Here is a 12277-nt window from a genome sequence, read left to right as displayed (position 1 = left end):
TCTGATTGTATATTGTCCTTCAAGGGAAAATTTTCCTTCTCTGAGGTCGGTTTTGCCGTGCGGATGCGCAAGACCCCCGTCTTCCAATTTACCCATGGGTTCCATTTTCGAAGCCAGGGCAGTCCAAGTATTATTTTTTTTAATTTGATTTATATGCCGCCCTTCTCCGGAGACTCAGGGCGGCTTACAGTGCGTTAAGCAATAGCCTTCATACTTTTGTATATTTATACAAAGTCAGCTTATTGCCCCCACAAACTGGGTCCTCATTTAACCTACCTTAGAAAGGATGGAAGGCTGAGTCAACCTTGAGCCTTGGAGAGATTCGAACCAGCAGTAAATTGCAGGCAGCTGTGTTAATAACAGGGTGCTTTAAACCACTGTAGTACCAAGGGGTCTTTCCATCCCAGGGGCCATGATAAATCTGAGATTCTCTACATGGTCCCCCAACTGCAATTCCAGGGGTCCGGTCATAAAACTAGCTGGGCCCCCTCCTGCAATCGATCCGTCCAACTGACAGAACGCAATGGGTCTTTTTAGCGTTTTTAGTCTTAGTCCCATTTCCTCTACCACTTGGGGGCTAATTATGCATCTGGTGCACCCCGAGTCCAACAAGTCTAACATTTGGGCATGGGTCCCTGTGGATGGCACCCTTACTTCTACGGGGATTAGTAGGGGTTCTTCCGTGTGACTCACTCGATCGTCGGTGTCGGAGTCGGAGTCCATCTCGCTGTCGTCATCGTTGGTTGGAGTTCCCAGCTCACCCTGGTTTCAGGGAGTGAACTCAACAACTTCTCCTTTCAGGGTGGTGCCACGGGTCTTGGCGGGTATTTTGTCGCCTTTCTTGGCCCCGGAGCCGACAACTTTTGGTACTGGTTTGGAGAAGCATTCGGCAGCTCGGTGTCCCTCCTTCCCACATTTGAAACAGGTGAAGGGCTTTGATTTGGGTTTGAATTCTGCTCTCCCCCCCCCCATCATCTTGGGTGCTCCCTTACGATGGAAGGATGATGACTGATCCCCCATCCGCCCTCCTCGGAGTTGGCTTCATTTCAATTCGATCTCCACATCATCAGCTACTATGTACCATCTCTGCAAGTCTTCGGGGGACCCCCCTACTTCTGCAGTCTCGATATATCTCTTCACTCAGCCCATCCTTGAAGCTCTCCAATAGAGCCATTTCTGACCATCCTGTCATATAGGGTGCCAGCTCGCGAAACTCTTGGATATACTCTGCCACAGGTCTCCGGCCCTGCTGGATTCCCTTCATCCTGAGTCTCGCCTTACGTTCAGCTAAATGGTCTTCAAACCGCCTTCTAAGGGCCCGCATGAACTGGTTGTAATTTGTCAATAAGGGGGAGTCGTTATTGTGGAGAACCACCATCCATTCAGCCGCTAAACCCTCTAAAGAGTTCGTGACACATCTCACTCGGGCGGCATCTGATACATAGTCTTCCCCCCAGTCTTGCATGTGGTTCCACACTTGGGTCAGGAAAAACCCCAAGGTTTTTGGATTTCCATCATATTTCCCAGGTAGGGGGGGAATTTTTGGCTTTTTACGTCTGCGGGGAGGGGCCTGCAAGGCTGGGGGTCCCTGGGCGGCTGCATCCCTCCCTTGAGCAGCAGAAGCCTGGGATGTTCCTTCCTCAGCTTCGTCCTCTCCCCCACAGGCTGTTTCTTCTGGCTCCCCCCTGGGGTCTTCTCCTCCCCTCTCCTCAGGAAACCCAAAAGACTCACGGCTCTCCCGGCCTTTCCTGCTCTCTTCCACATCACAAATAAGCTGCAAGGCTTGTTCCATCATGAGGCGTTCCTTCTGTTCCTGCATCCAAACTGCCTCTTTCTTGTGGGCTCTGGAGGTGGTCACTCCCCAGGGGGTCTCTCCCCAGTCTGGCAATCTCCCAACTCCTTTCGACCATCTGGCTTCCTCAGGTTCTAGCCAGAGTTTTTGCAACCATTCTGCACTTTCTCTTTCTGCTTGGAGGGTGGCTGCCTCGGAACTCGCTGCTCCCATCTGGTTTTCGTCACTGTCAGACATAATTCCAGTCTCTCGGGGTTTGTTTTTTCCCCCCGGATAACTGGAGGGACTTCCAGCTTAACGTCAGGTATGCTTCCTTCAAAATCCAGGAAAGGAAGACCCAAACTCCATAGTTTTATAGAGATTTGTACTTTGACTGAATTTGAAATGATAGCAACCCAGGTAAAGCTGGAAGTGAGCAAAACGCGCGAAATAGCAACTAGATATCATTCCCACCCACCCCCGTGTTCATCATCAATCATCCAATCCACAGGTCTTCCAAAGGTCAGGGGGAATCACATCTGGCAACGTCATCCATCAGGAATGTGTGACGGTTGGTCTAACAGCTCCTTTGGAGAATCGGTTTCGTTTCCTCCTGTGCTCTTCCCCCCCTCGCCCCCCTGACTAGTTTCCCCCCCCCATTTCTTATGGCAGCTGAAGCAGTGAAAGTGGAGGCTGACAGTTGTTTATTAATTTACGATACATTACTTTCAGTTAGATTTTTATATAGTTGACTTTTATATTTGTCAAATAATCTTGACTAAAATTTCAGATAAGTGACAAGTACGCACTGTAATAGCAGATAGATATCATGAAACTTGGCATCAAAGCAATGCATTGGTATTAATCATGGTTGAAAGAAAAAAAACAAATAGCTAAAATATACTGCAAATATTTGACTTAAAGTTCATTTACAGCACACTGAGAAAAGTTATCGAAGACAATGGGCAATTCAGATCAAGTTAGGCATAATTGAGGCCTATGATTTTAATAAGTAAAGCAGTAAAACATTAATAATTCAATGCTTAATTACAGAACTTGATGTGATTTAAGCAATGGTTTCTGAAATGGACCTTTAATTGTTTAATGTTGATTGTTCAGTTTCAGCACTTGCAAACACATAAATATCACAAATGAGCAATGGATAGGATACGCTGGAATACTAAACAATTTATTTTTTTGTCAAAAATAAGTTCTACGGGTATCAGTAAGACTATTACTAATGGAAAATCACAACTGAATAGTATCACATAGTAGATTTGAACATAGATTCTAAATCTAAACATAGATTTCCAGTTTATTGCATGAAGCTTGATATAAACCTGATTCTAAGCTCAATATAAATATTATGAAGTCCTGATCTAATTTAAATATACAATATTCTCTGTGAAAGTAATTTGAAAAAGTTGTATATATACTCCCTATTTTTCCTGGAAGTCTCATTAATAACTTAAGTGATTGCTCTTAGCACATAGCCCATGACAACAATCAGATGGCTTTCAACATTTCAAACAATAACAATGATTTTATTCATACATACAATACATACATACTTACTTAGATATATACATATTATTACAACATACATCCTAACTTTTGATCTGCTTTTTTAACAGCAGGGAGAGGTTGACTGCTGGCCTTTGTCCTGTCCTGAGATGGACTGTGAATTCAGCATACTCCCTGAGAATGAGTGTTGCCCACATTGTGTCATTGATCCTTGTCAAGCAGACACCATTAAAAATGATATCACCAAGATTTGTCTGGATGAAACTAATGTAGTCCGATTCACTGGCTCATCCTGGATCAAGCATGGCACAGAATGCACTCTCTGCCAATGCAAGGTATGGAAAAGTAGAACTTTCTTTAGCTGGTTTTATAAAATGTAGTAACATTTGCATCTTTGCTCTAGGTTCCTACATCCGAAATAGATGGCATTCCAGTTTTATTAAAATCAAAATAATGTTTACATGCATCACTCGTATTTATGCCAGGCACTGCATGACTTTGCAGTGAAAATAGCAAATATATATCTTTTATTGAAACATATTGATTCCGTTCAGATAAATTACTCAACAATATCAAATTATTTTCCAGGATATGTAAGCTGTAATTTAACCTTCCCCCTTCCCATCTTGTTCAATTTTCTATGAAAACAAACAACTTGTCAGAGAAAATCATGGTGTTTTGATGATGGCAACCTTTTTATATTTCAGAAAATCAGAAAGGGAAATACTATCATTGTTTCCTTCAGAAAATAGAATCCATGTGATAATTTGGATCTGGTATTCCAGATCCAAAGAAATGTTAACATAGAAGAAGTGAAGAACTTACAGAATTCTAGTAGTTTTTAAAAATGCATAAGCTAAGAGGAAACTGGAATAAAATTGTTTTTCACTTATAGATAAACACATGAGATAAAATATATTTTGTATAATTCTTTCGGAACTAAAATAAGTGGTAATTCTTGAAACTCGAAACTTAGATTTTATTATGGCCAAAGACTAGTATGTAACAATACATGTTAGTTTTAAATAATTTTAAAACAGTAATTTTTAAAAAATCACATGACGAGGGGAAAATATACTAAACCTTTGAAGGTATAATTAAAACTGCCACGGTAGATCCTAATAAACTCAAAATCAAGTAGTCAAAACCATAAAATGTATAATGGGCAAGCTAGTCCTGGATAAACATAAAATAAATGAAATCACGATAAAACTAGAACCATTATAAAATTACTGTATTGTGTAGACAATATACTAGTCAATTCTAGGCCCCTAGAAAACAAAAATATCTGTTCTGAATGTCAAGATTTTCTTTTTTGCTTCTTAATATAATTGCTGTAGTCTTTTTGGGTATGATATCAAGAAATGAGTATTATAAAAATACCTTGCATCTGCAGCAAAGAATCATATGATATATCTGTAACTAAATAAACACTACAGATTTTTGTTCAACCTAATTTATTTTCATTTGTCTAATTTTTCTTCTACTACTCATAGAATTGCTTTCTATGAACAAAACTATCAGTGTTCAAGGCAGTCCTATTTATATATAAATCATGATGATTGTCATTTTGAAGACAATCCTCCTTTTAATCCTCTCCCCCTCCCAAATTGGAATATTTTCAAGAACCAACTTTTAGGGATTGTTCGCATTAGAAAAAAGGGTTAGTTACTTCTCTCTCTGCTTTTGGAGAGAAACCAATTTCCCATTATTTCTTAAAATTTATAAAGAAATTTAACAAATCATACCTGAAAGAGTTAGAGTTAGACCAGACCTTAAAGCATTTTTAAATTCTTAAAATATGAAAGAGAATTCTTGCTCCTGCTGTGTACTGTAGATGTTATTGCGTCACAGTCCTACCCTAGTATGGATTACTTTTTTCTTTTTGCTCAAGAAAATGAAATGCTAATTAGACTTCTATTTCAGTCAATCAGAATAGAGCTGGAAGGGCCCTTGGAGGTCATCTAGTCCAGCTGCCTGCTCAAGCAGGAGAACCTATGCCATTTCAGACAAGTGACTGTTCAGTCTCTTCTTAAAAACCTCCAGTGATGAAGCACTGACAACTTCTGAAGACAAGCTGTTCCACTGGTTAATTGTCCTTCCTGTTAGAAAGTTTCTTCTTAATTCCAGGTTGCTTCCCTCCTTTCCATCCATTGTTTCTTGTCCTGCCCTCTGGTGGTTTGGAAAATAAATTGACCCCCTCTTTGTGGCAGCCTCTCAAATATGGAATACTGCTATCATGTTCCCCCTAGTTCTTTTCTCTAGACTAGCCAAATCCTGCAACCGTTCTTCATATGTTTTAGTCTCCAGGCCTTTAATCATCTTAGTTGCTCTTCTTTGCACTTTTTCCAAAGTGCAACATCTTTTTTGTAATGTGGTGACCAAAACTGAATGCAGTATTCCAGGGGTCTTACTTAGGCTTTATAAAGCAGTACTAATACTTCATGTGATTTTTGATTCTGTGTCTCTGTTTATACAACCAAGGATTGTATTAGCATTTTTGGCTGCAGCATCACATTGCTGACTCATGTTTAAGTGATTGTCCACTAGGACTCCAAGGTCCCTCTTACAGTTAGCATTCACTTTGCCCTGGATCTGCTGGAAAGAAAACACCCAAATTCATTATCCTCAGGATTGTGGCACAATTATTTTACTTCATAAATAAAAGACAAACATGTTTAGAGTATAAATGATTCTTCTAGCACAGAAGTGTCGAACTCAATTTCATTGAGGGCCACTTCAGGGTTATGTTTGACATCAGGGGGCTGGGATGGGGGTGGCCAGGGTAGCCATGGCCAGTTTGACATCACTCATGTTGGGGTGCCTGTGGTGGCCTGAGCACTCTGACAGAGAAAATGAGCTCCTGAGCTCCATTTTCGGCTGCGATGGCCTCTGCCAGTGAAAACAGAGCAGCCCTCCCAAGTTCCATTTTCACTGGCAGAGGCACTGTGGGCTGATCTTTCGCTGTTTTCAGGGCGACCCCGCAAGCCAGATCTAAGCACCCCATGGGCCGGATCTGGGCCCCAGGCCTTGAGTTTGACACTCTGGGCCTTGAGTTTGAGTTTGATGTATTTTCAGTGTCATGCATTAAATAACTACAACATTCTAATTAAAATGAGACTCATTACTTGCTATATGAATATAATGTAATACTATAAAATAGAATATTAATGTTCTAAATGTTCTTGGACTGCATAGAAAGGAAGGTAATGGGATAAGACTTCAACTTGCAATAAAATAATTTTATTCAAAATTATAAAATTACTTTTAGCTGAATATAACCATGACATAAGATGTTGTATCAATTTCTTAGTCCTTAAGTGCAGCCTTAAATATATTTAAGTTTTAAAGTGTATTTAAAGTGGTCAATTTTTCTTCATTTTTGTTAGTAGCAAAGAGTGATGTGGAGGCTGAGGAATGCAAATTTGATAGTATCATGTAACAGGAAAACTTCTATTATATAGAATAATAATATGCAGTTCTAGAATAATGATTCTATAGAATAATATTATATGCTGTAGAATAATATGTAGTTTCTTCAAAATTACTTCTGAGATCATGTCTTTAAGTTACCATACTTTTTGGAGTATAAGATGCCCTTCCCCCCCTAAAAGTGGGTGAAAATTGTGGTGCGTCTTATACACCGAACGTTGCTGAAGCCCCACCCACCTGCCAGCCCCCACCCTTGGCCATTTTTGGTCACGTGTCATGTTTTCAGCCTCTGCACGGCCCGTTTTAGACCTGTTCCAGGCTGCGGAACAGCATAGCACATTTCCACCAATTGCCGCCTCCGCACGTCACTTTTTCGGTCTCTGTATGCCCCGTTTTTTGCCTCCATGCATCACATTTTCAGCCAGTTCCAGGTGGTGGGGATTGGCAGTGGCGATCCCCACCACCTGAAACCGGCTGAAAATGCAATGCATGGAGGCCAAAAACGGGACACGCGGAGGCGGTGATCAGCTCTGGCGATCCCTGCAGCCTGGAAGACCTGATTGGCAATATTCTGGGAGGCTGATCCAACTGCCAATCAGCTGTTTGTGCTAAATCAGGCTGCAATAACATGCTGAAGCTTACCAGGCTGTTTGCTGTTTGTTGCAAAGGCGCTAGCCAGATGAATACCGATGGATGCTGGTAGGCAGAGGCAGAATTCTTTTTCTTGTTTTCCTCCCCAAAAACGAATGTGCGTCTTATACTCCAGAACGTCTTATACTCCAAAAAATATGGTATTTTTATTTAAGCTAATGTTTATTTAAAGAGTAGTAGGTGGTTGCATGATTACATACACTATAAGTGTCAGACCTGCCCCGCTCCAATCCCTTAAGAAAAAAAGGCCCTCAATTCCATTTAGTTGAAGTGATAGGTTCTTTTACTAAAAGATGCTGGGTGCAGTATAGTCAGGCCAGAATTGAATTTCCCATGTGTAAGCATACAAATCTTTCCTGTCGATCCATTCCCCTCCCTGCACTTGTCCAGCCCAACACCATCCAATGAGCTGGTGTCTAGGTGTTTTTCTAACGTCCAGTGTTTGGAGCAATTGAAATTCCTTTCCCAGTGTCTCAGTGTCTTGAAGGCTGGCACAAACTGGTTTGAAGCATCCCTGGTCTTCCTCAACTGTCCTTTCCCCCCTCCCTATTTCCCATCACATACTAACACAGGTTTATTGCCCATTTATTCATCCCCCCCATAACCTCTCTCCCTTAGCCTTTGATGGAAGGATGCCAGTAATGCGCCAAGCTGAAGATGGCAGTCCTGACAATAAGACAGACTGGAAAAGAGAGCAAAATTATGTCTGTTATATAATTTATTTAGCCAGCAGCCTTCTGCTATTGTTAGAAAATGGTCAAAGTAGAATTTAAATTTGAATGAAGGCACAGAGTGGAATTCAATTCACAGTAAGTTATTTGTGAGGCACATTTATATTCAACCTTTTTTTATCATGAAATTCAAAAAGGGGGTCTATGTTATATTCCCAGTGGTTTCCAAGAATCAATGTGCATAAAAGCTGGAATGCATAGTCCAGTTTATAACTGTTAAAACAAATAGGTGGAATTCTAGGCATGAATATTCATCTTTTCTACTTCAGCTAAACCAAGTGATGAAAGTTTGGAAGCATTATTCTTTATTTTGGTTAATCTAACAACATTTAAGAAAAATATTACCAGTTTAATAGGAATATAATCTGAGGCACATGAATAGATTCTGAAAAGATTACCTGTAGTATGTTAAAATGTTATGGAAGAAAAAAAGGAATTATTGTAATCCTGAAATTTGATTACACTTTTAACTGCCAACCTTGCAATACTTAATAACAATAGCTGATGAGGCAGTTAGCTATGTCTATTGCTGTGGTATGATCAAGAGAAAAGACAATCTTCAATTTAACTTGTAGCTGTGATAATAATAGAAAATGCAACATACCATATGCACTAGCATCTGTAAAATAATTTCTTTCATCAGCAACTATTTGTTGAGGTCACATTCTGCTTCCATCACACATCAAGTATCAACAAGCTTCTCATTCACTCTTTAGTTGTAGTAGTATCAAACTACTTCCAGGATTTTTTTTTATGTATGAAAATAAAACAAGGGTAGGTGGCATGCTCTGTTTCAGAAGGAATATTAATATACAGATTAGGAGTATACATGTACTGTGCATAGGTATCAAATAATTAAATATAAAAAAGGGATTCAAGTATTCATTTTAAGTGATGTTAGTCATTAAAGTATGGCAAATAAAAATTGCCGAATTAATCTAAGTAGAACATCAAACAAAAGTGTATGCAAGACAGTTGAACAAGTGCTAATGAATGGGTTTGTCTCCCTCCATTTCATTGTTTCTAGGGACACATGCTTAATTTAAAAAACTCTGCTGAAAAATAAATCACTTTTTCATATTTTTTCTAGAATGGGCATATTTGCTGCTCTGTAGATCCACAGTGTCTGCAGGAACTGTGAAAACAGTATCATAATCCTGGACAATTTATGTTAAAGTATATTTCTCCAAAAGGACTTACAAACCAAAAATTAATAAGCCGAACCTGGAACAAGATTAATTTGATACAATTACAGTGAAGAAATGATATGAATTGAATGAGATGTCTAGTTCCTCAGTCTGAATGAAATGTGTATGACTAGGAACAATTTCAGATGTATAAACCTATGTTTTGATGTGAGGTTCAAGTTCTGGTTCATGTTTGTGTTTGACATCATTATGTAAGATACTGAACTACTGAAAAAAATGACATGCAAATAAAATAAAGATGTCAAAATCTTCAAGAAGGGAAATGCTTACTAAAGTTTTGAAACTGCACATCATCTATGGCCAAAATATATTTTTTAATATAACTCCACTTGACTATATATAATTTGTTTGATTGGTAACTCCAAGAATCGCAAAAGTTATATAAAAGGATATCTTTTGGAAACACACATTTTTTTTGCAACGTATCTACAGCTGTGAAACAATCTAACTGTAAAAATAATGCATGATTGCATAATGTTTTCTTATGAAAAAATCATCTGTATTTCCTCATTTGATTGCACTTACTCCTTGATTGAATTTGTCCAGTATATACTCCTTGTGCAAAATTTAAATAAATATTTCTCTTACCTTATGTTTTTGTCAAATTTACAGAATGCATTCATTAATAAAGTTCATCGTGTAATTATATTCACAATAGGGGGAAGATGAGGAAGCACATTTTGCCATTTCCTCCATTTCCATCATTCTCATCTCACTGTCTTCAATGTACTGGATGGCAGTACATCTGGGCAGTAAAAGATTCTAACCTGAATGACAAGACTAAGTGTGCTCCCCATAGCATATAGGTAGTTGTTGACTTACAACTGTTTATTGAACAATTGTTCAAAATTACGTTGGCCTCAGAATTGGTGAGTTATGACTCATCCTCAAACTTACAATCATCACACCAATTCTACAGTCACATGACCACAATTTGGGTGCTTGGCAACTGGTTTACATTTCTGATAGTTGGAGTAATTTATGGTCATGGTCATTTGATTGCGATTTGCAACCTTCTCTGCCAGCTTCCAACAAGCAAAATCAATTGGAGCCAGATTTGCTTAATGACTGCATGATTCATTTAACAACTAGGTATAATGCAATGTGCGAATTACCTTGGGAACCAGAAGGAAAAGCCACAGAGTAGATAACCATCAGGCAAAAAGCTATGCCAGTGCACAAAAGCAAAGATGCTGCGTAAGTGTCTCGTAAGGGAGTCTCCTTACTTTTCTGGAAAGTAGAAGTACAGGAGGCGAAAATGCTTTCAAACTTGCAATACTCTGTTACTGTAAACTTACAATAAAAGTAGAAGAAACTATGGATATTGTGTTTCTTGTCTGGATTATTTCAAAGGTCCGACACATGTAACATTCTATTACGAATTATGAAAAAGAAAGTTTTTCAGAAGGAATGTGCATATTGATACACTGTTGTACATGTGCTTTTCAAATGCTTGTCTATAAACAACAGCTACTACAGGCATTTTTTTCCTGTTTTATTCACAAACTCTTCAAGCAGCAGAGTTTTTCAGTGTGAACATTTCAATACATCATCTGCTAATAACTTTCAGTGGATCATAGTTTGCCTTAAATACCAAACACCAATGACAGTTATCTATAACAGCAGTCAGGTGCTGATGATATACAAAAGTCCAATTTGATAAAAAGCAATATTGTGGCAGGATTAGATTCTAATTTATTATTAGTGTGTGAGCAATTTGCAGTGAAAAAGCTGACAATCTGCTTCAGGAAGGAAAGCCCAGATGGATCTTATTAGGTGTTATGGAATTTATGCCTGGAAAGGATCAAAACATGCTACTTCCAGTATATAATTACAACTAATTCCTGAATTTTCTAAATGTACTTAAAAAGAAAAATAAATTAAGCTGGAAGAAGGAAGTTAGCTAAGAAATCTGTTTGGCTCCTTGGATGCCAACAAATAACAAGAATTACAAATGAGAGTGATCTAAAGAACTGTTGTTTCAAAGTTTTGATGCCCAAGGCTCTTCAGTTAATAGAAGTTCATTAAAATGGTCAATATATTTAGCCTTTGTTGTTTATATGACTCCACAATTTTTCAGATTTTCCTGAAATCAGTGACCTCAGCCTGAACATGCCAAGACTGTTTTACTGATTAATTTCAGCAACCCAAAGCCTTAATTATTTGATTTCAAAATACTCTATTATATAATATTCTTCCCATCAACAGGAATAACATAATAGTATCATGCCTCCAAACAATAAAAAGATATTGGCGACAACTATTTACTGTCAACTTCAAATCATGATTCTTTTCTATTATTTTGTAAGCATCAGATGACAGACTATGTGTAGTCATGACTCATGACTATTATAAAAAAAATGAATACTTAGATTTTCTGAGAAATTGCAGGATGGATAAAGCAGTAGAGCTTTAGAAAATGAATCGCTGTGTTACAATGGCATTAGTATAATTCAGAAAATGGACTTCCGATGGCACCGCAGACATCGGCAGCAGCTCCTTTGGGAGCGCTAACCCCCACAATTTCATAAAGCTGCTAGAGCAGCGAAAATCAGCTGTTCTAGCGGCTCGGAACTTTCCCCTCAGGAGAAGAGGGGAAGGCGAGCAGACAGGTGTGGGTAGAGCTCCCCAGGACCCTCAGGATTAATCCTGGGGCTCAGAGGGTGAGAGCTCCCCAGGCACTTGAAGAAGCTCCGGATCCGGGATGTGTGTGTTTTTTTAACAGAACAAGGCACCGCGACCACCCCTGTGAACTAAATGATCTTACAGCGATTGGTTTTAAAGCAGGCAGAGCAAGACAGGAGAAACCACAATTGCAAGTACTAAACTTTAACAATTACCAAGAGATATTGTGATCTACTTTGTCACAAGGAGAAAAAGAAACGGAGTTTTACAAGTCTCTTATAAGAAGAAACTTCAAGTGGCAGGACAGGAGGTTTCAGTAATGAAGGAGATTCCCA

At 38.9% G+C, this 12277-nt stretch overlaps 1 protein-coding gene across 22 annotated transcripts in view; it reads left to right on the top strand.

The window, feature by feature from the left end:
* Positions 1 to 10637, top strand: part of NELL2 (neural EGFL like 2) — a 382878-nt gene extending 372241 nt beyond the window's left edge. For all 22 annotated transcript variants that reach the window (XM_087873276.1, XM_034404437.3, XM_087873280.1 and 19 more), the window contains 2 exons: positions 3406 to 3630; positions 9200 to 10637. In XM_087873276.1, the coding sequence (XP_087729402.1) occupies positions 3406 to 3630; positions 9200 to 9250 (276 nt within the window). In that variant the 3' untranslated portion in view covers positions 9251 to 10637. The remainder of the gene's footprint in view (positions 1 to 3405; positions 3631 to 9199) is intronic.
* Positions 10638 to 12277: the final 1640 nt, after the last annotated feature.

This window comes from Pantherophis guttatus, chromosome 7, assembly GCF_059756535.1.
Source record: "Pantherophis guttatus breed Tessera chromosome 7, ASM5975653v1, whole genome shotgun sequence".
Taxonomy (NCBI): Eukaryota; Metazoa; Chordata; class Lepidosauria; order Squamata; family Colubridae; genus Pantherophis; species Pantherophis guttatus.
Note: the sequence above shows the minus strand (reverse complement) of the source record. Positions and strands in the feature narration are given on the sequence as shown.